Source organism: Somniosus microcephalus, chromosome 3, assembly GCF_052327205.1.
Source record: "Somniosus microcephalus isolate GS21.2 chromosome 3, FLI_Smic_1.0, whole genome shotgun sequence".
Taxonomy (NCBI): domain Eukaryota; kingdom Metazoa; phylum Chordata; class Chondrichthyes; order Squaliformes; family Somniosidae; genus Somniosus; species Somniosus microcephalus.
In genome coordinates, this window is record NC_140989.1 from 51302871 (window position 1) to 51329424 (window position 26554).

At 43.4% G+C, this 26554-nt stretch overlaps 1 protein-coding gene across 1 annotated transcript in view; it reads right to left on the minus strand.

Annotated features, from left to right (window-relative positions):
- Positions 1–26554, minus strand: part of LOC147121052 (tetratricopeptide repeat protein 7A-like) — a 408967-nt gene that overhangs the window by 321583 nt on the left and 60830 nt on the right. The window contains exon 4 of the mRNA XM_085980379.1: positions 3808–3938. Within this exon, the coding sequence (XP_085836505.1) occupies positions 3808–3938 (131 nt within the window). The remainder of the gene's footprint in view (positions 1–3807; positions 3939–26554) is intronic.

Sequence of the window (26554 nt, forward strand, 5' to 3'; positions counted from 1 at the left end):
CCAACAGTGCAGCATGCCCTCAGTACTGCACTGGAGTGTCAGCCTAGATTTTTGTGCTCAGGTCTCTGGAGTGGGACTTGAACCCATGACCTTCTGAGGCAAGGGTGCTACCCACTGTCCACTGGCTGACACACATGGGAGGACCTATGCTTGTAACATGCCACTGTGATGGTCTAGACATCCAAGTCCAATATAGCGTACCAGACTTACTCATCACCAAATTGCTTAATCCAGGTCTTCTCACAAGGGCCTATGACAAAGAGGCACGCCCACCCGAGGCTGAATCATCCTCTAGCACACAGCGACAGGTTGGTATAAGCCAGAGCTTTCATAGCTTTCCCTTCCTGCCACCATATCCCTTCTTGGGAATAAATGAATCTTACACCTTGTTATTTGATCTCACAGATGGGAAGGAAGCTACTCGTGGTATAAGTTCACTCAGCTATCGGTGGAGGGAGAGGAGAGTGGCAGTGCATGACATTTTTCAAAAACAGAACGGTATCCTATAAAAGCACGGTGGCATAGTGGTTAGCACTGTTGCCTCACAGCGCCAGGGACCCGGGTTCAAATCCGGCCTCGGGTGACTGTCTGTGTGGAGTTTGCACATTCTCCCCGTGTTTGCGTGGGTTTCCTCCGGGTGCTCCGGTTTCCTCCCACAGTCCAAAGATGTGCGGGTTAGGTTGATTGGCCATGATAAAAAAATTGGCCCTTAGTGTTAGGGGAGATTAAATACACGGGGTTACGGGGATAGGGCTTGGGTGGGATGGCTGTCGGTGTAGGGACCGGGTACTAGGGTTTGGATGATCAGCCATGATCTCGTTGAATGGCGGAGCAGGCTCGAAGGGCCGAGTGGCCTACTCCTGCTCCTATCTTCTATGTTAATGTTAAATTCAGAAAGACAATGCCAGAGAGCAGAACATAGAGCAGTGGCTTAAGCTACTGCTGCACTAAAATGTCACCACTTTCTTTTTCGAGCAGGAAGAAAAAATAATTCCAGTGCTCAGCTGTGCAACTCTTTACCTCACCCTTGTGAGCAAACTTCTTTTTTCTTATATTTCTTTAAAAAAACAGAAACCCAAGTGCTGGGTGGCACACTCCCTCTAGCATACTTCCCTTTCGCTTCTGGGACCTGGATGAACAGGTGGAGAAATGAGAGGAGAAATGAACTTAGTTTGCTCTTGTTCTGCTGCTTTAACGTAGGATTAGCAGATGATTACAGACAGGCTGTTTAAAATTTTCAATTGAAAAATATTAGTTATATGCAGGCATTCAAAAGGGGAGGGAGAGAGAAAGAATGACAGAAACCAGGAGAACATAAACTTACAAAAATGAGGTGAAGACAGTTAAATAAATAATAAACAGAAGGCTCTTTGTCAGAAGAAGTAATGCAGCAGTCCTTTAACTTTTCCTCTGCATTACTTGGACCAATCTCAGTAGAAACAAGCTTTATTATATTAGAAGTCCCATAAGCCCGTTCCACTGATTCAAATGAACGCTAAAGACCACGTGGCGCTATTCAAAGAAGAACAAGGGGTTCTCCCAATGTCTTAGGCAACACCTCTTCCTCAATCAGAAAACAGCTTAATTGGTCACTCTTCCCATTGCTGTTTGTTCTCATATTGCTGGTGTAGAATGGTTGTGGCAGTTGCCAACACAAACAGTCAATGAACTGCAAATCTAATTAGTGTGCATCACTGAGACATTTTAACATGAGATTATTATATGATATTATTTAATCTAAGCGCCTCCCCATTTTTGGTTCATTTTTAAAACTTACAGATCTCCACCTCGAGTTCCTTGATGGATCAGTGGGCAAGTACACTGCATGGTGCTGAGCCATGCAGAACAGGAAGGTCTTGGGTTTGCCCCCAGTCTGTGGTAAGTTAGCTGAACTCAACCAGTGAGGCAGTAGCAATACTACCATCAACTAAGGAAGAGGGCAGCAAAAAATAATACATCAGCTAACCCTGCTCCTGATTTCTATCCAGCGACGACATTGAAAAATGCACAACTGTAAACATCAGTGGGGGCAGGATCTGGTGGGCTACAATTAATCTCCCCTTCCTCCGAAAGATCGAATAACCTCCAGCTCTCTCTGTCCAGCCTCACAAAAATAGCCACTTGAACAGGTGCTAGAATAGAAACAGAATATTTTTTAAATGCTGAGAAACTATTAAATGTTGGTGTTCAAAGGTATTTAGGTGTCCTCGTACAGGAAACACAGTTAGTATGCAGGTACAGCAAGCAATTAGGAAGGCAAATGGCATGTTGGCCTTTATTGCAAAGGGGTGGAGTACAAGAGTGAGGAAGTCTTACTACAATTGTACAGGGCTTTGGTGAGACCACACCTGGAGCACTGTGCACAGTTTTGGTCTCCTTATCTGAGAAAGGACATTCATGCCTTAGAGTCGGTACAATGTTCCTGGGACTAGGGACAGGGTCACTGGCAAGGTTTGGAAGCTAAGCAGAGCCAGGCCTGGTTAGTACCTGGAGGAGTAACCATCAGGGAAGACCAGGTGCAGAAGGTCACGGAAGGAGCCCCGAGAAGGGGTGGCTGGTGAGCAGGCCCGGGCGTCGGGCTGAAGATTGTCGGACAGGAGGAATGGTGGAAATGGAATGGCGGCGCGCACAGACGCAGCGGCTTTGCTTCTCCCAGGACGGTGCTATTTACGTTTAATGTTAATGTTATTTGTACTGGACTCATGGGAGCTTGCAAGATCACATTTCGTTGTTCATGTACTTGTGCATTGTACAATGACAATAAAGTTGAATTATTGTTATGAAGATTCACTAGATTGATCCCTGGGATGAGAGGCTTGTCCTATGGATGAGAGATTGAGTAGATTGGGCCTATACTCTCTGGAGTTTAGAAGAGGGAGTGATGATCGCACTGAAACATACAAGATTCTGAGGGGGATTGACAGGGTAGATGCTGTGAGGTTGTTTCCCCTGGCTGGAGAGTCTAGAACTAGGGGGCATAGTCTCAGGATAAGGGGTCGGCCATTTAAGACCGAGATGAGGAGGAATTTCTTCACTCAGAGGGTTGTGAATCTTTGGAATTCTCTACCCAAAAGGGCTGTGGATGCTCAGTCATTGAATATATTCAAGGCGGAGATAAGATAGATTTTTGGACTCTGGAGGAATCAAGGGATATGGGGGTCGGGCAAGAAAGTGGAGTCGAGGTCGAAGATCAGCCATGATCTTACTGAATGGCGGAGCAGACTCGAGGGGCCGTGTGGCCTACTCCTGCTCTTATTTCTTACGTTATGTTCTTATCTTATGTTAGAGCGCTGCCTGTATCTATGGAGCTGTGCCCCAGGAACAGTAATCACCATTACAAAAGGAGGGGGAAAAATTGGGGGTCAGAGAGAAAAAAAGGTCCTCTACCTCCTCCACATCCAAAAGTGAAGTGGCATGCATATTATTTGTGCTGAAGAGACAAAGTCAAGTCAGTTCCAAAGCACTGATGAAGAGACTGATCATGGGCTACTTGTATTTTTCTGTGACTTTTTCTTCATTCTTTATTGAGTATCAGCTGATCTGAGCATGTAAAATACAATTCAGATGCAAGTCAGCTGCAATATTCTAGGGCCTTTAAGAGGCTATTTCATGTAGGATTCTTACTAGAGAGAAGAGACTTCCAGCTCATCAATCTGGACTGAGTTCAAACCCAAGTCCCAAAGGATAAAGAAAATGTGCAAACCCACTGCACCATCCATTCGCTAACATGTCACTCGGTCTTCTCCCCCTCACTCCCTCTTATTTTTCATTTGAAGCAAAACTTGAAGTTGAAAGAGTTTTACTTACCCGCTCTCCTTCTTGTAAATAGACTAGAGCAATATCACCAGCTTTCTCAAAACAGGCCATTATCTCCTCCTCTCGCTCAAACAGACAAACCCGTGCGGTAACAGGTAACGCCTGACGCTCGAGAGACAAGCCTGAGAAATGAAAATGCTATTAATAGGTTACTCTGATTGAAGATTTCACATCTTTTTCTAAGCGAAATGAGCTAGGAGTTCAAAGCTAAGTATTTTTTATTGATAAGAGACACATTTACATACAGTGTAGGTTCCATTATCTAGTGCTAGTACTATACGTTATAAACCATGAGAAAGCTTAGGAATAAAGTCAGGAAAACAGATTCCTAAAAGTGCAGCATTCACTTTGACCAGTGCAGATGATGTGAACTATGAAACTTGAGTAGTTTACATTCGTCCACTCAACTGGCGATTAGCTAAATATCTCATAATTTACTAGTGAACACTTATTAATTCTAAACAGTCACTTTTTAGTTAAAATTATTTTTTCCACCTTCTACAAAAATTAAAAATAACATGAGTTGCCACACCCAATCACTATACGATGACCCTGTTGGAAAGTGGACGCATGTAGGTATCAAGCAAGGAAGTGATCAGGAAATGCCCATGACTGAACAGCCTGCTGACATTATCTAGACTCACATGAAGAATGGTTTCATGTGCAAAGTACAGGAGGAAACCTGGTACCCATGGAATCATATCCCAGTAGAGTCAGGACCCTCCAGAGAGGAGGGAAGAAAATTGGGGGGGAAAAAATGCCCTTCCTTACTATTGCTGGCAGGTCTTTTCATGTGAGAGTTTTCTGATATCATGAGAGTTTGGAAGTACTGCAGTACCTCAAGACAGTTTCATGAGAAAGATGATTATCGATTTTACAACATAGACTTGATGATACAGAATCATAACCTCTTTCTTCACGATCAATGCGCTTTCTGACCACCCCCCCCCCCCCCCCCAAACAAATCACCATTCCTTTACAGGAAATGCCACTATGTGTAGTATTACTCCAAATAATTCTTGGGACATTACAATAAGAACATAGGATTTCATTTCTGGACTACATCATATATTATAAAAATCTTTAAAATATTAAACACAAACCTTTTATTTTTAATATGTATATAACTATCAGTTCAGTTTGATGCTGATATCTTCAGATTGTGGGAGACAACATTGTAATTGGGGCATCTTTATTACTTTGCAGCCTATCAAAAGTAACAAAATCAGGTCCCGTGTAGTTAAAAAAAACATTTGGAACCTCAGCCCCACCCCACTGAACGATTTGTTCAGTCCTCCTCCCTATGTGGTGTTCTTCCAACCCTCTTCCCAGCCACTCGGGTGCCTAGTTCAACAGCATTTTGTCTTTGTTGGCAGGCCTTTCAACACGGATAGTAAAAGCAAGCCTGATTCTGTTCTAATGTTCATACAAATCATAATTTTAACATATATGTCTATCTACATCCAATGGAATCTGGTTTTACTGATTACCATTGTAGTGATCATACAGTACATGAATCAAATCATTCCAAGACCATTTGCCTCAGTGTGTTTGCCTTTGTTATAGTGATTAATGTATGTTATGTTGTGAGGATCAGATTAGAAGTGATTTTCTTCGACGTTTCAATGAATTTGACAGCTCATGAGAATGCCAATTAGATCAGAGCTAATTAGAAGTGCGTTGACCTGCTTTAGCAATAAAATCAGCCACTTTGTGTGTAGTCAGTTGTTTCCCCATCAGGACACTTTGCACAACAATTTAAAATACCTGGCAGAACTCACTTGGTGCTTCCATTTGTTAGAAATTATTGGCATCTAAAATGTATATGGTTATGTGAATGAAATTGCGATGCGAATAAAACTGTGTTTAGATGATTGTATTAGAAGTTGAAATAAAAGTGTCTCTTCAGAATAGCTGGATAGATGCTTAGAATTTGCTTAGGTTTTTGGTTCCCTGTGGATGTTATAACATTCTGCACAGCGGCAAGTTACACATGACCTTGCTTCCCAGGCTAGCCATCTGCTATTTGTAAGTTAGGATTTCAACTTTGTTTAATGTATTTTTTAATTTGACCAACTGAGGCCCAACGCCTATGTTTCTTCCATTACTGCCAATAACCATATTATAATAGCACTTAATTGTCACTTTAATTCACCGCTTCACTCCCACTCTGATCTCTCTGTCCTCGGCCTATTGCATTGTTCCAATGAAGCTCAACGTAAATTCGAGGAACAGCACCTCATCTTTCGATTAGGCTCTTTACAGCCTGCCGGACTCAACATTGAGTTCAACAATTTCAGATAATTATCCCTGTCCCCATTTTTCATGCAGTATGATTTTTGCCACTCCCATTTGCAACATTTTATCTTTCCTGCCTCTTGCAAAAGTACAGGATGTTCTTTCAATTCCTTCCTCCCCTCCTAAACCACCCCCACCAACCCCCGCCCCTCCCCCCACCGTCTCTGCGCCTGCTTAATATCCATTACATCTCCAGCTTTTTCCAGTTCTGATGAAGGGTCACAGACCTGAAACGTTAACTCTGTTTCTCTCTCCACGGATGCTGCCTGGCCTGCTGAGTATTTCCAGCATTTTCTGTTGTTATTTTAAACCATATTATAATACTAAGTTAGGATTTTGACTTTGTTTAACAAAACTGCTTTAAAATGCATAAGTTAACCAGTGTGTGAGAATAGAATAGAAGATAACTTTGGGAATTTAATGATTCATTCCATGGTACAATAGTCTGATAATGAAATGAAATAGTTACACCTCAATAGAGCCAGGACCAATATTCTCACGGGGAGGTTTGCTACTGCTGTTGGGGAGGGTTTAAAATAACTTGGCAGGGGGATGGACACCAGCATATAGGAGTGGAAAAGAGGAATAAGGTGCATAGTGGAGCGAGTGTGTTGGATAGTACGAGAGATAAAAGTAGTACTCGAGGCGGAAGTAGTACCATATTAGATAGGAGCAGGCTAAGAAAAATTCAAAAATGGGTTTAGAATACATGTACGTAAACGCACAAAGTGTGGTGAATAAGGTTGGTGAGCTTCAAGCACAATTATCCGTGTGGCAATATGATGTTGTAGTAATAACGGAAACGTGATTTAAAAACGGTGAGGACTGGGCACTTAATATTCAATGGTACAAGGTGTTCAGAAAAGATAGAGAAGGAAAAAAGGGAGGTGGGGTGGCAGTGCTGATTAAGGAAGACATTGTAGTGTTGGAAAGGGAGGATCTTCTTGAGGGGGCAAGTAGAATCCATTTGGTTAGAGTTGAGGAGCAAAAGGGGTATGATCACGCTATTGGGGTTATTCTATAGGCCTCCAAATAGTGAGGGGGAGGTAGAGGGGCAAATCTGCAGGGAAATCGCAGAGATATGCAAGAGCTATAAAGTGGTGATATTGGGGGAATTTAATTACCCAAATATCAATTGTGGATAATGCTAGTGTAAAGGGAAAGGAGGGGGAGGAATTTCTGAAATGTGTTCAGGAGAATTTCCTTGACCAATATGTTCTTGGCCCAACTAGGAAGGAGGCATTGCTGGATCTGGTGCTGGGGAATGAGGTGGGCCAGGTCGACCAAGTGTCTGTGGGAGAACACTTGTGTACGAGCGACCATATCATAAGATTTAGATTAGCAATGGAGAGGAGCACAGAACAATCTAGAGTGGAACTGGGCTAACTTCAATGGGATGCAAAAGGATCTAGCCAGGGTAAGTACAGGCTAGGTACATTCCAACAAGAGGGAAGGGTAAGGGAACCAAAGCAAGGGCTCTTTGGATGACGAGGGAGATAGAGAAGATGATGAAACAAAAATGTGACACCATTGTTCAAGAAAGGGTGCAAGGACAATCCTAGTAACTACAGGCCAGTCAGTTTAACATCTGTGGTGGGTAAAGTTTTAGAAACAATAATCAAGGAAAAAATTAACAGGCACTTGGAGAGATTTACGCTAATTAAGGAGAGTCAACACGGATTTGTAAAAGGCAGATCGTGTTTGACTAATCTAATTGAATTGTTTGATGAAGTAAGAGAGAGGATTGATGAAGGGAATGCAATGGATGTTGTCTACATGGATTTTCGGAAGGCATTTGAAACAGTACCACTGAAATAAAGAGTAGCTTGCCTTTCAAAAGCTAGGCTTTATTAACCTTAAAAAACCAGCAGTACATGTTGAGCACCCAGTCTCAACCAAACTGTAGAAAACTGAATTTAAGATGGCCACCATAGGTCACATGGAATCAACTAACCAATAAGTTTACAGCATATATCTCAAGGCAGGAAAACAGGCAACCAATTACAATGCTTCTTATAAAACAAGAATAATCACATTCACCCCTCCTTTTAAAATATACTTCAACCTAGGTAGCCTTTACAGTTTACAATGTTATTTATGACTAGAGCAATACATGTATAATACCTTCAACAATTTTAAAATTTTACGATTAAATTATTAATTATTTTAAAAGTCCATTTTTAATCGGTCGACCGGATATCTTGTTCGTGTCGACCTTCTTAGCCTTGGTGGAGTTCCTTGCCCTCCCACACCAGGAGACACAGAAATATCTTCTGCAGGGAGGCTATCAATATCCCGATTATCAACGGTTTCCGGATTGGAAGTCCCATTAGAAGGTAGACTGGGAGGGTCATGAACATCCATTGGGGGCAGACTAAGAGAATTGTAAGTGTCTGCAATAGGATTGGAAATGTTCGTAGTATCTGTGATGACATCAACATTATCTGAATTATGGCTATTGTTAATGTCCTCAGGAGAGGGCTGGCCACCACAAGGAGCTAAGTCTTTAACTGAAACCGTACTTTCTTTCCCATCTTGGAATCGAATATGAGCATATTGGGAATTTGCCTCCAATAGCTCCACCTCCTCCACTAAAGGATCATACTTTGACAGTCTAACATGGCGTCGGAGCAGCACAGGTCCCTGCATAGTAAGCCATGAAGGTACCGAATATCCCGTAGAGGATCTCCGCGGATAGTTGAAGAGCCTTTCATGGGGGGGTCACATTAGTAGCCGTTGAAAGCAATGATCTAATGGAATGCAGGGCATCAGGCAGTACCATTTCCCACTGTGTATTCTTAAGGTTCCGGGATGTCAAAGCCAACATAACTGCCTTCCAGATCACCCCATTGTATCGTTCGCACTGTCCATTACCCTGGGGATTATACGGGGTAGTTCTGCTAGTAGAAATTCCCCGACTCTGGAGATATTCCTTCAACTGGGAAGACATAAAAGAACTTCCCTGATCCGAATGGATATACGCAGGCATCCCAAAGATGACAAAAAGTTGAGTCAGACATTTAATAACTGTAGCAGCTGATACATCTGCACAAGGAAAAGCAAAAGGGAACCTTGAAAACTCATCCACAACAGTAAATATATATCGATTCTGAGTCGTTGAAGGAAGAGGCCCCTTAAAATCAACGCTCAGGCGTTCAAAGGGAGAAGTAGCCTTTATAAGATGAGCTCGTTGAGGCTTAAAGAAATTTGGTTTACACCGGGCGCAGACAGAGCATGACGAAGTCATCCGCTTGACGTTTTCAACTGAAAAGGGCAAATTCTTACTGCGTACGAAGTGTATCATCCTCGTGACACCAGGATGGCACAAAGCATTATGAAGATTAATAAGCGTATCTCCGTGAAGCACAGAACAATAAGCCCTCGACAGCGCATCAGCGGCAACATTATCCTTCCCCGGACGATAGACTATATTGAAATGGGAGCATGCCAACTCGATCCTCCACCTCATTATTTTATCATTCTTAATCTTTCCAAAATGTTTGACATCAAACATGAAGGACACAGATTTTTGGTCAGTTACTAACGTAAAATGTCGCCCAGATAAATAATGTCTCCATTTACACAGTGCTTCTACTATTGCGTATGCCTCTTTCTCTATTGATGAATGTCTCTGCTCACTATTGCTCAGAGTACGTGAGAAAAAGGCCACAGGTCTTCCATTTTAGTTCAGGGTAGCCCCAATTGCAAAATCGGAAGCGTCCGCCTCAATCACAAAGGGAACCTGCTCATCAATAGAATGCACAACTGCTCCAAGGATATCCTTTTTAAGATTATCAAAACACATCCTGGCCTCCCATGATGGAGGCTATGTCGTAACCCGAATAAGGGGCCGGATCTTCTGCGAGGAGTTTGCAATCCAATTAGAATAATAAGAAAACAGTCCAACAACTCGTTGCAAGGCCTTAGAATTAGTAGGGCAAGGTAAATCAATCAGTGGTCGCAGCCGTTCTGGATCTGGTTTAATCTGGTTTCCAGAGATAATATACCCCAGTAAATTTACCTCGGTGGTCAAAAAGATACACTTCTCTTTATTGAAAGTTAAACCAACTTTTTCCGCAACTTGAAGGAATCTTTCTAGATTAAAATCGTGCTCCACCCTTGATTTGCCACACACCGTGATGTCATCTAAATATGAGAAGGTGTCAGAGAGAGAGTTACCACTTATAAAAGCATCCATTGCCCGTTGAAAACAGGCGACACCGTTAGTAACACCGAATGGTACTCGGCAAAACTGGTACAGCTTTCCGCCATCTTCAAAAGCCGTATATGGTTTGTCCCTCTTAGCGATAGGAATCTGATGATAAGCACTCTTTAGGTCAATAGTGCTAAAAACCTTATATGGAGATACTTTATTGATAAGCTCATCAATCTTAGGCAGGGGGTACGTATCTAATTGAGTATACCTGTTAATAGTTTGAGAGTAGTCTATCACCATTCGCTTCTTATGTCTCTCATTAGTGGTGACAACTACCTGTGCCCGCCAGGGCGAAAAACTAGGTTCAATGATTCCTTCCGATAAAAGACGTTGAACTTCAGAATTAATAAATTCTTTATCCTGACTGCTATACCTTCTTGACTTGGTAGCAATTGGCTTACAGTCCGGCATCAAATTGGAAAAAAGTGATAATGGAGAAATGAATAAAGAAGTTAATCCACAAATAGACAAAGGTGGCTTAGTTCCTCCGAAAGAAAGAGGGACTCATGTAATTGAAGCACATCATGACCAATCAAAATGTCCGCACAGAGATTCGGCAGAACGGATAGGCGTATATCAGTATACGTATTACCTAGGAGAATTAATTTCACAAGGCAACAACCAGCTACTTGTGAGGTGAGAGTCGTCTGAGCCATACACACCTGATAGGAAGCCGGCGAAATTTTCAAACGCTTCTCCCTCACAAACTGAAGACTTATAAAGCTCTCAGTACTGCCCGTATCTATAAGGGCCTTCACTTCTAACCCATTAACTTGGGCCATAACTATAGCTTTGTTTAGGCCATGGGAAAAGGCGGCAGAAACTGATGCAATAAACGCCCTATCTAAAGGCTGAATGGTCGCAGAGGAGGCAACCGATTTGCAAACACGTGCATAATGACCTCCCTTGCCGCATTTACTACACACAGCCTCCCTGGCAGGGCACTTCAGACGGGGGTGCCGGGCGTTCCCGCAAAAATAACACTTCTGAATCCTAGAGGCAACAGCTGCCGAAGTAGAAACTGTTTCGGAATCTGGTAAACCACTCCTATTAAATCCACGTGACTCCCTTTCATCCGGAACTGCCGAAACCACGGTCGCAGGCCGATCAAAAAGAGCATAAGAATCCGAACTTCTCTGAGCCAAATCCAATGTAGAGGCTTGCTCAAAAGCACTCTTAAGATCCAAGGTCTTATTTTCTAATATCTGCTGACGAATTGATCTAGGCAGTAATCCATTAATAACTGCTTCCCGTACCGACTCTTCCTTATGTTCTTCTGCAGACGCGGCCTTATAATTACAGTTAGCACCAAGGCGCCGGAGTGCTTGTAAATAAGCATCCAAGGATTCTCCCGCCTGCTGCCTACGGGCAGATAAAAGGTGACGTGCAAATACCTCATTTTTGGGTTTAACAAAAAAAAATTTCCAACGTAGCAATAGCCAATTCATAAGTTTCACAGTCCAAAATATACTTATACACATCCGGAGCAATGTAGTTGATTAGTATATCCAACTTATTCAGAGATTGCTGATCCAACACGCCCAAAAAGTTTTTAAATGTACGATACCAATGTTTCCATTGATCATCCACTCCTGCAGAATTAGGGTCAGCATTAAATCGTTCCGGTCGAAGATATCGTTCCATTATAGCAAAAGGTTAATAAATTGAAATAAAGAGTAGCTTGCCTTTCAAAAGCTAGGCTTTATTAACCTTAAAAAACTAGCAGTACATGTTGAGCACCCAGTCTCAACCAAACTGTAGAAAACTGAATTTAAGATGGCCATAGGTCACATGGAATCAACTAACCAATAAGTTTACAGCATATATCTCAAGGCAGGAAAACAGGCAACCAATTACAATGCTTCTTATAAAACAAGAATAATCACCACAACCACATAGAAGGCTGGTTAACAAAATTGAGGCTCATGGAATAGGTGGGTCAGCGGCAACTTGGATAAGGAATTGGCTTAAGGACAGAAAACAGCGAGTTGTGGTAAATGGCTGTTATTCAGACTGGAGGATGTTAGGCAGTGGTGTTCCCCAAGGGCCAGTGCTGGGGTCACTGCTTTTTTTGATATATATAAATGACCTGGATATTGGAATACAGAGTAGAAATTCTAAATTTGCCGATGACACCAAACATGGGGGTGTGGCAAACAGTGAGGATGATACCAATCAACTGCAGCAGGACGTAGAAAGACTAGCAGAATGGGCAGACAAGTGGCAGATGGAATTTAATAAAGAGAAGTGTGAGGTGATGCATTTTGGCAGAAGGAACAGGGAGAGGCAATATACACTTAATGGCACAGTTTTAAAGAGTGTGCAGGGACAGAGGGAGTTAATGTGCATAGGTCCCTGAAGGTGGCAGGACATATTGAGAGAGTGGTTAGCAAAGCATATGGGATCTTGGGCTTCATAAATAGAGGTATTGAGTACAAAAGTAGAGAACCTTTATAAAGCACTGGTTAGGCCACAACTGGAGTATTGCATCCAGTTCTGGTCACCACATTTTAGGAAGGATGTGAAGGCCCTTGAGAGGGCGCAGAGGAGATTTACCAGAATGGTTCCGGGGATGGGGGATCTTAACTACAAGGACAGGTTAGAGAAGCTGGATTTGTTTTCATTAAAGCAAAGGAGGTTGAGGGGTGATTTGGTAAAGGTGTTCAAGATTATGGACGGGTTTGGATAGGCTAGACGGGGAAAGGCTGTTCCCACTAGTTGATGGAACAAGGACTAGGGGACACAAATTTAAGGTTTTGGGCAAGAGATACAGGGGGATGTGAGGGAAAACTTTTTTACACAACGAGTGGTGAGGACCTGGAACTCGCTGCCGATGGAAGTGGTGGAAGCGGAGACACTCAATGTTTTCCAGGGGAGACTGGATAGGCACTTGAGGGAAATAAACTTGCAGGGCTACGGGGATAGAGCGGGGAAGTGGGACTGACTGGATTGCTCTACAGAGAGCCGGCACGGACTCGATGGGCTGAATGGCCTCCATGGCCTCCTTCTGTGCCGTATGACTATGACTTTTGCATAGCTAAAGCTACATGAACAGCAAAAGTCTAAATAACTGATAACAAGCAGCTACGAACATCTGAAGGCCGAAAATGGCATGTCCGACTCCAAATTTGGGAGGATAAGGACGGGAGAGATAGGAGGAAATCACATGGATGGGCCTTTAGAATGTATAAACAGGAAAGATATGTGAGGGAAGAACATGAGATCCCTTAGGGGAGGGTTTCCATTTGAAAGTTAAGACAAAGAACAACATACCATTGGGCACCTTGGTTTAAGAGGAACCCTTACAGGTTAAATGGTCTTATCAATATTCCATCCCAGGTCCACCCCTAAAAAGGGTATCAGAGAAAGACCTGAAAAGCCCTTAGGACAGACAGTAAGTGGAGAGCTTCCAAGAGTGGATCGATGGTCTAACACTCTTCCGAGGGTGGACCCATGCTGACCCTAGTCTAAACACTCTTGGTGGTTCTAGAAGACAGAAAGAGAGGGAGAAATGCCGTAAGCCGAAGAGCTGTTTGCGCACGCCAGCAGTCTGTCCGATCGGGGCCAGTACTCACTGCTGGTCACGGTAGTATCTTTTTGCTGTATAACTAGTGTGTTATATTCCGTCTTGAACTCCGATTAAACGCAATATACCCACCAAATTGGTTTGCACTCGATCCTGATTATTGGAAAGACCAGAAATAAGCCAGTATCAACAAATTGGCTAATCTCAACACATTGAAAAGCAAGGTGCAGATTTTTCAGGGCACTGAGACAATAGCAAAGATGTCCAAGAGGTCTGGCTAACACTTTGGCCCGCTCTTTAAAAACAGAAAGCAAACAATTTTGCAGCAGCAATGGGAAAGTTTGATTTCACAGCCACAGAAGCCTGTCTTAGTCCCGGGAAAACACAGAATAACGTTAGGTTCAAGAGGATTCATTGTAAAAAGGTTGAAGCTGAAGCATCTATTGTTCAGGTGGGAAGGTTTTGTTTGACCTCTTATGCTAGTTCAATAAAGAGAACATCTACAGTTGTGATAAAAAGAGCTTTTTGGAAAGCTGCCAGGAACGGAACACAAATATTCAAAGACAATCCTGTCATAGAAGGGAAAAAATAATAAGTCACAGTGCTGGTCTGTTGCAATTTGCCTGGCACAGCTAAGTACTGTACTGTTGTCACTGACAAATCTGCAAACCCTCACTTTGGAAACTATCAGTGAAGAACAGCAATTGGAATGACTGGATGAGCTTGGTAAAATTTTCAAACTGACTTTAAAACTGGAACATGGAACTTGGTTGTAAGCAGGGAGAAATTAGTCTGGTTACGGGCAATGTTTCCAGGCACAACACAAGATTGACTTTTGTAACATAAATGTGGTGTTTCTCTCTGTAAACACAAGAAGTTTGGAACAGCCACTTGACTGGATACAAGAGTGCAAGAAATTCTGTCTTCATTTCCTTTGCAGCAAATCGATTCAAGCCATTGATTCGAATGACACAGTGGTCACACTGGATGTTGTCAAGCATGTTAACCGATTGGCTGCTTTGCGCAATCTCACAGATATGCAATATGAACTGTTTTCATCAATGTGGATTTACTGCGTCTCCAATGGGAAATGACAACCCCCACCAGGGATGACACTCAAATAATTTATCATGTTGTAGAATCTAGTGTACACTGAAATTTGTGGAGAGTTGATTTTACTTATCTCCAAGTCTGAGAGCAGAAAAATAGAACAATCAAAGCAACGAGAATTGAATTAACAAAAGGAAAATACTTGTTATATCAACACGGCAAGAAAGAGAGAAGTGCCCGTCAACTCTGCAGCATCTGAGGAATGGGGAAATAGTCATTCGTATTGCTTGACTGGTCTGCATTGTATCACTAGGACAACCTGGCTCTCTGTTCTTTATGAGTAGCTAAGCAACAGAAGAAAGTTAGACGTTTTCTACACTAACACTGAAACTAAATGTTTTCATCTCCTTGCTAATGTAAAAATGTCACATCTAGTGTTTGTACTAAGTAAACAAGATCAATAAAATCTCTTCCACGTGACTTTCCTGATTTAATGTCAGTGGAAGTACTCTGACATTTGACCCAGGTGGTCATACGTTCAAGCCTCACTTCAGAGACTTGAGCAGTAACTTAGGCTAACACTTCAGTGCAGTATTGAGGGAATGATGGGCAGTTGGAGGTGCCATCAGTCAGATGATGCATTAAACCTCTCAAGTGGACATAAATGATCCTAAGACGCTATTTGAAAAGATGCAGGGGAGTTTTGGAAAGTCCAGAGGTTGTGAAAGGTGCTATATATGAATGCAAGTTATTTCTTTCTTACCAAAGTGTACCACGGCATAAATTCCTAGGTAGCCATCAACTGGTTGCCCAACTCGATTGCAATAACTAAATTCCACTGGAATGTATTTCTATTGATATTCTATAAAGTAATACATTTAGCATGCGTCTGTCTCACTTTGTTACAGATGAAAAACAAGCTTAAAAAATATAATGTTTTTGATCTTGGGCACAAGGCAGGAATTTACAAGCACCTTCCAATAGCTGCAAAAGACAGGCTAGACTACATACAGCTCGAGGACAATACATTACTCATGAATATCATTATGAGGGAATCAATTGGGGAGTACGAGTAGATTGGAAACAGGCCAATTGTGCCCAAATTCAAAAAGGGTGACAAAACAGACACGACAGACCCATTTCCAGATAATAATGATTATCATGAGTAAACTTGAGGATCATCTGTACATAAATAACCTCGTTAATAGCCGTCAGCATGGATTCAGAAGAGGAAGATCCTGCCTGACCAACAACAACGTATTTATGTAGCGCCTTTAACATAGTGAAACATCCCATGGCGCTTCACAGGAGTATTAAAAGACAAAAAATTTGACACCGAGCCACATAAGGAGAAATAAGGGCAGTGGGGGAAGCTCAGAAACTACAGAATGAGTTGGACAAAATTGCAAATGGACAGAACAATAGCAGATTAAATTTAATAAAGACAAATATAAAGTGCTACACACGGGAAGAAAAAAATAGATGTGCATACTCCACAAATGGTGTTGAAGTAGCTAAGGATGAAGCTGAAAAAGACCTAGCAGTCTTAGTAGACTCAACACAAAATATGTCCAACCAATGCAAAGCAGCAATCAACAAAACTAATAGGATATAGAATTGCACAGGTCAGAGGAGGTAATGGTCAGCAGAGGGAGACGAGGAAACAATTAAAGTGTGCCCATACCAGAGACTTCAGAGTTAGCCTTGCATTAATGAGGTACTGTGCAAGGCTTCTGTTGGCAGGGATCCAGATCCGGCGTTCCGAAGAGCCTACTGCCACATTAGCTATTTTAATCTGTGCCCAAGACATTTGTCGGATCTCGGTGATTTTGCTCTAGTTAAACTGCATCTGGAACACTGCCTCTAGTTTTGGTCACTAAGAAACAAGAGAGACATTCAAGTGCTGAAAGCAGTGAAGAGAAGAGCCACAAGGCTGATCCCCAGTGTCAGGAGTCTGAGTTATAAGGAAAGACTGGATAGATTTGGGCTTTTAAGCTTGGAAAGGAGTGGTCCAAGAGGCGATCTTAGAGGTTTATAAGATTGTTAAGGGTATAGAAAAGGTTAACCTGGATTACAATGAGCGAAGCCATTGTTTTCGGGCCCCGCCACAAACTCCGTTCCCTAGCCACTGACTCTGTTCCTCTCCCTAACATCTGTTTGAGGCTGAATCACAGTTCGCAACCTTGGTGTCATATTTGACCCCGAAATGAGCTTCTGACGACATATCCACAATATAATTAAGACCATCTATTTCCACTTCCGTCGCCCGTCTCCACCCTTGCTTTTCTTAAAGTTTTTAAGTTTATTCCAGCTAAGTTAGTAAATTAGAGGTTAATTAGAAGTATGGCAGGGCAGCTCACACCCGTGGAGTGCACATCCTGTACCATGTGGGAAGTCCTGAACACCTCCAGTGGTCTGGACGACCACATGTGCGGGAAGTGTCACCAGCTACAATAGCTCGAGCATCGGGTTATGGAGCTTGAGCGGTGGCTGCAGTCACTGCTGTGCATCCGTGAGGCTGAAAGCTACGTGGATAGCACGTTTCGGGAGGTGGTCACCCCGCAGTTTAAGAGTGTGCAGACAGGGAGGAAATGGGTGACCGTCAGACAGAAGAGGAGGACCAGGCAGGTAGTGCAGGAGTCCCCTGAGCCCAGCTTGTTCACCAACCAGCATTCAGTGCTGAGTACTGGTGAGGGCAATGGTTCCTCTGGGGAGTGCAGCTAGAGCCATGTCCACAGCATCATGGAAGGCTCAGCTGCACAGGCAGGGGGGGGCGGGGGGGGGGGGGGGAGGGAAGAGGGAGAGCAATAGTGTTAGGGGATTTAACAATTAGGGGAGCAGACAGGCGTTTGTGGCCGCAGACGTGACTCCAGGATGGTATGTTGCCTCCCTGGTTCCAGGGTCAAGGATGTCACTGAATGGCTGCAGGGCATTCTGAGGGGGGAGGGTGAACAGCCAGAGGTCGTGGTCCATATCGGTACCAACAACATAGGCAGAAAGAGGGATGAGGTCCTGCAGGCAAAGTTTAGGGAGCTAGGAAAGAGGTTAAAAACCAGTGCCACGTGCTAGTGAGTTCAGAAATAGGAAGATAGAGCAGATGAATGCGTGGCTGGAGCGATGGTTTAGGAGGGAGGGCTTTAGATTCCTGAGGAATTGGAACCATTTCTGGGGGAGGTGGGACCTCTACAAGCCAGACGGGTTGCACCTCAACAGGAACGGGATCAATATCCTCGCGGGAGGGTTTGCGAGTGCTGTTGGGGAGGCTTTAAACTAACTTGGCAGGGGGATGGGTACATAAGTATAGAGTCAATAGGGAGGGAAGAAAAACTGGAATTGGAAAACAAAAACGTAGAAATAAATTGGAAGGACAGAGGAACCAAGGGCTAGATAGTAGTCAACAAGGAGGTTTGCCTGTACTAAATGGTATATACTTCAATGCAAGGAGTATAGCGAACAAGGCAGATGAGCTGAGGGCACAGGTAGATACTTGGGATTATGATATTATAGCTATTACAGAGACGTGGCTGGAAGACGGGCAGGTATGGCAGCTCAACATTCCTGGCTACAGGATTTTCAGATGGGATAGAGAAGGAGGTAAAAGGGGAAGGGGGGTCGCGGTATTGATTAAAGAAACTATTACAGAGCTATGAGGAGGGATGATATGTTGGAGGGATCATCAAACGAGGCCATATGGGTCGAACTGAAAAACAAGAAAGGGGCGATCACACTGCTGGGGGTGTACTACTGACCCCCAAACAGTGATTCGGAGATAGAAGAACAAATATGTAGACAAGTTTCTGAGAAGTGCAAAAACTATAGGGCAGTAATAGTAGGGGATTTCAACTACCCCAATATTAACTGGGATAAAATTAGTGTGAAGAGTATAGAAGGTGCAGAATTCCTAAAATGCATCCAGGAGAACTTTTTTAGCCAGTATGCAGCAAGCCCAACAAGGGAGGGGGCGGTTCTGGGCTTAGTTTTAGGGAATGAAGCTGGGCTGGTAGAAGGCGTATTAGTGGGGGAGCATTTTGGTGCTAGTGACTATAGTTCTGTTAGATTTAAGGTAGTTATGGAAAAGGACAAGGATCGACCAGGAATAAAAATTCTAATTTGGGGAAAAGCAAATTTTGCTAAGCTCAGAGGGGATTTAGCCATAGTGGACTGGAAACAGCTACTTGAAGGTAAATCAGTGTCAGAGCAGTGGGAGGCATTCAAGGAGGAGATCCGGAGGGTTCAGACCAAATATGTGCCCTTAAAGAAAAAAGGTGGGACTAAGAAATCTAGAGCCCCCTGGATGTCTAGAGACATACAGGGTAAGATAAAGAAAAAAAGGGAGGCGTATGACAGATGCCGAGGGCTAAATACTGCAGAATCTTTAGAGGAGTACAGAAAGTGCAGGGGTGCAATTAAAAAGGATATTAGGAAAGCAAAGAGAGCATGAAAAATTCTTAGCAAATAAAAATCAAGGAAAACCCAAAGATGTTTTATAAATATATTAAGAGGATAACTAATACGTCAACTCAAATTTCTCTCCACGGATGTTGCCTGACCTGCTGAGTTTTTTCAGCATTTTCTGTTGTTATTTCGGATTTCCAGCATCTGCAGTATTTTGCTATCGAACTAAAGAAAGGGTAGGGCCTATTAGAGATCATGAGGGTAATCTGTGTGTGGAGGCAGGAGACGTCGGTAGGGTTCTTAATGAATACTTTGCGTCTGTTTTCACAGAGAGGGGCGAAGCAGACATTGCTATCGGGGGGGAGGAGTGTGAAATATTAGATGAAGTAAACATAGTGAGAGAGGAAGTATTAAGGGGTTTAGCAGCTTTAAAAGTGGATAAATCCCCAGGTCCTGATGAAATGTATCCCAGGCTGTTAAGCAACGCAAAAGAGGAAATAGCAGAGGCCCTGACCATCATTTTTCAATCCTCTCTGGCTTCAGGTGTGGTGCTGGAGGACTGGAGAACTGCTAATGTGGTACTCTTGTTTAAAAAGAGAGAAAAGGATAGAACGAGTAATTACAGGCCAGTCAGCCTAACCTCGGTGGTGGGAAAATTATTGGAAAGAATTCTGAAGGACAGGATAAATCTTCATTTAGAAAGACACGGATTAATCAAGGATAGTCAGCACAGATTTGTTAAGGGAAGGTCGTATCTGACAAACTTGATTGAACTTTTTGAGGAGGTAACAAGGAGGGTAGATGAAGGTAGTGCATTTGATGTAGTGTATATGGACTTTAGCAAGGCTTTCGATAAGGTTCCACATGGCAGACTGGCCACGAAGTTAAAAGCCCATGGGATCCAGGGCAAAGTGTCAAGTTGGATTCAAAACTGGCTCGGAGACAGGAAGCAGAGGGTAATGGTTGATGGGTGTTTTTGTGACTGGAAGGCTGTTTCCAGTGGGGTTCCGCAAGGCTCAGTCTAGGTCCCTTGCTTTTTGTGGTATACATCAACGATCTTGACTTGAATATAGGGGGTATGATTAAGAAGTTTGCAGATGATACTAAAATCGGCTGCATGGTTGATACTGAAGGAAGCAAGCTGTAGACTGCAGGAAGATATCAATAAATTGGTCAGGTGGGCAGAACATTGGCAAATGGAATTTAATCCGGAGAAGTGTGAGGTAATGCATTTGGGGAGGGCTAACAAGGAAAGGGAATACACATTAAATGGTAGGACACCAAGTAGTGTAGAGGAACAATGGGACCTTGGAGTGCATGTCCATAGATCCCTGAAGGTAGCAGGCCAAGTAGATAAGGTGGTTAAGAAGGCATACGGAATGCTTACCTTTATTAGCCGTGGCATAGAATACAAGAGCAGGGGGGTTTTGCTTCAACTGTATAAAACACTAGTTAGGCCTCAGCTAGAGTACTGCGTGCAGTTCTGGTCACCACATTACAGGAAAGATGTGATTGCACTAGAAAGGGTACACAGAGGAGATTTACAAGGATGTTGCTGGGAGTAGAGAATCTTAGCTATGAGGAAAGACTGGATAGGCTGGGTCAGTTTTCCTTGGAACAGAGGAAGCATAGATAAAGTGGATAGAAAGGACCTATTTCCCTTAGCAGAAAGGTCAATAACCAGGGGGCACAGATTTAAAGTAATTGGGGGAAGGTTTAGAGAGGATTTGAGGGGAAATTTCTTCACCCAGAGGGTTGTGCGGGTCTGGAACTCACTGCCTGAAAGGGTGGTAGAGGCAGGAACCCTAACTACATTTAAAAAGTACTTGGATGTGCACTTGGGATGCTCTAACCTGCAGGGCTACGGACCAAGAGCTGGGAAGTGGGATTAGGCTGGATACCTCTTTGTTGGCCGGCGCAGACACGATGGGCTGAAATGGCCTCCTTCCGTGCTGTAACTTTCTATGATTCTATTGCCTCTGCTAATCCACTGCTGAAACCCTCATCCATGCCTTTGTTACCTTTAGACTCGACTATTCCAACGCACTCCTGACTGGCCTCCTACGTTCGACCCTACGTAAACCTGAGGTGATCCAAAACTCAGCTGCCCATGTCCTAACTCTCACCAAGTCCCATTCACTCATCACCCCTGTGCTTGCTGACCTACATTGGCTCCCGGTTAAGCAACGCCTCGATTTCAAAATTCTCATCCTTGTTTTCAAATCCCTCCATGGCCTCGCCCCACCCTATCTCTGTAATCTCCAGCCCCACAACCCCCCCACCCTGCCCAGAGATATCTGCGCTTCTCTAATTCTGCCCTCTTGAGCATCCCTGATTATAAATCGCGCAACCATTGGCGGCCGTGCCTTCTGTTACCTAGGCCCTAAGCTCTGGAATTCCCTCCCTAAACCTCTGCGCCTCTCTACCTCTCTTTCCTCCTTTAAGATGCTCCTTAAAACCTACCTCTTTGACCAAGCTTTCGGTCATCTGCCCTAATTTCTCCTTATGTGGCTCGTGTTAAATTTTTTGTCTTAGAATATTCCTGTGAAGTGTCTTGGGACGTTTTACTATGTTAAAGGTGCGATATAAATACAAGTTGTAATTGTTGTTATTATTACTTTAACTTAAGCTGTGGGAATAGAACTAGGAGACACAGGTTCAAACGAGTAAAAAATAATTTTAGGACCAATACCAAGAAATTCCTCTTCACACTAAAAGTCATCAACATGTGGAATAAACTTGTAGATGGATCAATGCAAGCAAAAACCCTGGATTCATTTAAGAAAAAATTGGATGCTAAAACTGGGGAATGTTGGGATCACCCAATGGATTAAGATGAGCTGAATGGCCTTCCTCATTTATAATGTGATTATTATGTGGTATAATTCTCCTGTCCTTATAAAACAGCCCATGTCCATCTCAGTCACCGCCACTGAAACCCTTAACCAAGGTTGTCACACATCTGGACTCAATTTCTCCTATGTCCTCCTTGCTGCCCTCCCATCCTCCATAAACTGCAACTTGTCCAAAACTCAGCCACTCGTACCCTGTCCCACATCCCCATCACCTCGGTCTTCAATGGCTCCCCGTTCCCCAATGAATTGAAATTAAAATCCTTCAATTCACACCTAACACCACCTTATCTCTGCAACCTCCTCCATCCTTGTATCCCCTAATTTGTCCTTCAGTCTTCCAACTCTTGTGCATCTCCCCTTCCCTTCAGCCAACCAATGTGACAGAGCCTCGGCGCTGCTCTCTGGAATTCCCTCCCTAAACCCCTCTGCCTCTCAACCTCTCTTCCCCACCTTTAAAAAGGCTCAGAGCCCATTTTTTCATCCAAGCTTTCACCATCTTTCCTAATGTTCCCCATCATGGCTCAGCATCCATTCAGTTTTATTCCTTTACCCTCCTCTAAAAAGTATCTCAAGATGTTTGCTACAATAAAGGGCTACATATATACAACTCATTATTAACTTAGAAAAAAAATCAGTGTTTGAGGCACATGCATTGAATTTTCGATTCTCCAGCATCAAAATTTGCTTGTAGTTTATGACTTAGAACCTGCTAAATTGAATTAGTGATCTGTAACTCCCAGTCAGCTACCCACAATCCTAAATAGAGCCAGGTATTATAATCTGCTAATTATTTCATTTATGAGAAGCCTCCAGATGCCAGGAACAATCCCTAATGAAATTAAATAAACGTTACTGACACCATTGGCCATTAATTATTCTTCATTTTAGAAACACATATAAATCTAACACAATGAAAACATCATCTTATAAATTTCTGGTCGACTGCCTCACGAGACATTTTCTGTGGCAACATTTTAAGTCTCCTGTGTTATATTATAATGATGACCTGTAAGCATGTGAATCACTTTGTTTCAATTGATTTTTATGTCAAAATGGTTCCCTAACAACTGGAATCCATTAACCTGTGTATCCATTTTAATTTTATATATTTTCCTATGGGTACTTGCTTATCATCATTAAGTGTATTGCGCTCGGGTACATAAATAGCTTGCCCTGCAGCCTCAGCATTTCTTCTGCCGCTTTTATTACCTTCAAAGAAGACTGCTTAAAAAAATTACAAACTCACACCAGGTGGGAACACAACTCTATTGAAACTCTATTGAGAGAAAAAAAGAAATTCATTCTTTTAAAAATGAATACATTTCAGCCTAAGGGATGCAATTTAAATTTCCACGCAAACTAACCCAGGTATTAATGAAAGGGGGAAACTGTCTTACAGTGTACCACTGTGTGCTATAACTGTCTGCATCTAATGGGGAATTTTAATTCTGCACGTCCATTGAATTTTCAGTTCAAGATTTATTTTATCATCGTCATTTAACATTTCTAATTAAAACCTCCTCACAGCCTGCCCTGTTTCAATATTGCATTTAGAAACTAAATTACTCCTGCCTCCTTTTTTAGTTTTCATTTACAAACTATATTACTCCTGACTCCCTTTCCATGTAATACATAGACAGAGGAGTATTAAAGTGCTGTAAATAATCTAGTAGTCAATCTCCCACAAGGGGAGTTAAAACCAAGTGCGTTCTTCAGATGAAACAGGGTTAGAGGGTGGGGGGAATAACTGGACCAGGATGCAGAAATGTAAATCAATCCCCATTTTAAAATCATAAGTAGGGGTACAGTAGTCTAGTGGTTATGGTACTCGAGTAGCAAAGATAATGGTGTCGATTTTCATTGACCCGTGGAGTCGGGATTGGAGGCGTGTGGGGGGTTAAAGTCCCGAATTCGGGGGTCCCGACATCATCCCGCCCCCATGTAAGTTTCAAAGGAGGCGGGTACCCGCCCCGCACTGGGACCCGCTTACCCGAGGCGGGAAGGGATTAGTGCCAATTAACTGCCTGTTAACAAGTAGTTAACAGGCAATTTTTAGCCTAATCCCTATTTTAAAGCTTGAAGTGTGGGATTCTCGACGGCTCCAAACCACGCCAAGTTAGAGGAGGCGGGCCGTCGGGTTGAAATGTCAGTGTTCAGGTGAGTGATGGGTGCATGAGTGCAAAAGTAAGTGTGTTTGGTGTGTCTAAAGTGTGTAAAGAAGTTTAAATTACCTGTACTTACCTTTACAGCCTTCCTTCCTCTAGGTTTCAGGAGTCCATTATCTAACCGGCACAGAAAGCAGAATGGCTGCGAACTGTCAAAAGTGACAGCCTGCAGCTTTCTGTGCCGGTGAGATTTCTAACTCAGTCTGTGTAGAAGGACTCAGGTTAGAAGTAAGACTGTCAGTGTTTGACAGCTTCAAACAGCTGTAAAACACTGATATTTCATCTGTCAAGACGTCTTGACAGATGAAATTTCAGTCTGTGACGTCACCTGTTGCCGGGTGGGCCTTAATTGGCTGGGCGGGGTGCTGGGCGGGCTCAACATGGTCAATCAAGTTAAAATCGCGTGGATTGGCCGCATCTCGATGGAGGTGGGACTACAACCCCGAAAGTTGTAGTCCCGCCTCCTTCCCGACTTCTGAATGAAAATCACCCCCAATGAGTTCAAATCCCACTATGTTAAGTTGTGAAACTGAACTTAATAAGTCTGGTAATTTGTGGGTCAGCATCAGAAAAACATTGAAAACTTCCAAATTGTCATTAAACCCAACTGGTTTATTAATGTCCTTCAGGGAGGGAATCATCCATCCCTACATGCTCTAGCATCTTAGGGGAACGGGTCAGTGTATGGTAGATTTCCTTCAATGTAATTAAATACAATGTCTTGCATTTGGTTTGTGAAGATGCAAGCATGTGCACACCATGCACAGGTACCCATTAAAGCTTATGGATTGAGAGAGGAGCTTGGGATCATTGAAAATTAATCACTAATGGTGGAAAAGCAGTTTGATAAGACCATTGAGAAGGTAAATAGGGTTTTAAGTTGCATTGCTTGAACAATACAAAAGTAAGAAAACTATACTTCGGATAGACAAGGTTTTGGTATGGCTCTACATTCAGTATTGTGTCCAGTTTTGGTCCACACAATAGCAAGGCATATAAAGACCATGGAGAAGGTACAGAGTAAGGCAACCAAAAATGATAATAGGACTCTTTGTCATCAAGCTAGGCTTCAGGAGTTTCATTGGCCCGGATTTTGCGGCCAGCGGCGAAAGAACAGCCCTCGCTGTTCACTACGCTGATAAAAGCCCACAAAATCTCTGTGGGCAGCTGAGTGGTGACTTGCCGTCATCGGGAGTCTGATCCAGCATGGCGCCCTCTACAGGGGATCTGTGGCATGTGTGAGTAGGTCAAGCAACAGTGTGGCTCTTCAACCAATCAAATTGAAGAATTCTCACAGACACCATGGGAGCGATTTTCCCACGAGAGGCAGGTTTCAGTTTGGGTGGGTTCCAAATCCACCTCCACGGTTAGAGGAAAGTCGCAATTTTTTGAAACCGAATTGCCAGTTGATTTCAGAGGTGTGGGTTACCCTTGGTCAATTAGTGTTTTGGGACTGAAACTCGCCTCTGCTGACATCACTTTTCCAGCCTCTTTTAAGGGCTGTTTGCTGCCTTGGGTCATTCCACTGGATTTCTGTTGATGCTACCCCACCTGCAACATATTTTGAGAAACCACTATGTCCAATTCCAAGGCAAGGGCCTTCCCTAGGTTCTCGGATGAAGCACTGCAAATGTTGGTTGAGGGGGTGAGAGCTAGCAGGGAGGTGCTCTTCCCCTCATCTGGGAGGAAGAGGCCTCCCAAAGAAACCAAGGCTGTCTGGGTCCAGCTGGCAATGGATATAACCTCCAGATCTGTGTGCAGATTGGGTGAATGTTTATGTGTATTGGTGAAATGCCATCCCTGTTGGAAAGCATTAAAATGATTTGATGGCAAAATGTTGGCGTGATGGCATCTGTTCTTTGGCCTTAGGCAGCTCCACAATGTGGGCTCCGCGACACTTGCGTTGTCAGGTTGGTGGCCAGAGTGAAAGGAGGCCAGAGAGTCATGTCCATAATCTATGATGTCTTAAGATGGAGCCAAGGACATGTGCCAACGTGGGCAACCTATGCAAATCTGGCCATGATAAGTGCATCCCTTGCATCTCGGGCAGCCATGTGCTCGTGTACTGCTGCTGGTGAATGGACCGGCGCTCGGTCCTCCTCCTCCTCAGCGGAGGCGGTCTGGAACTGAGCCACTTGCTCATCAGGAAACTGCAAGCCACGACACTGTGCTATGTTGTGCAGTGCACAGCAGACCACGACCATTCTGGAGACCCTGTATGGTGTATACTGCA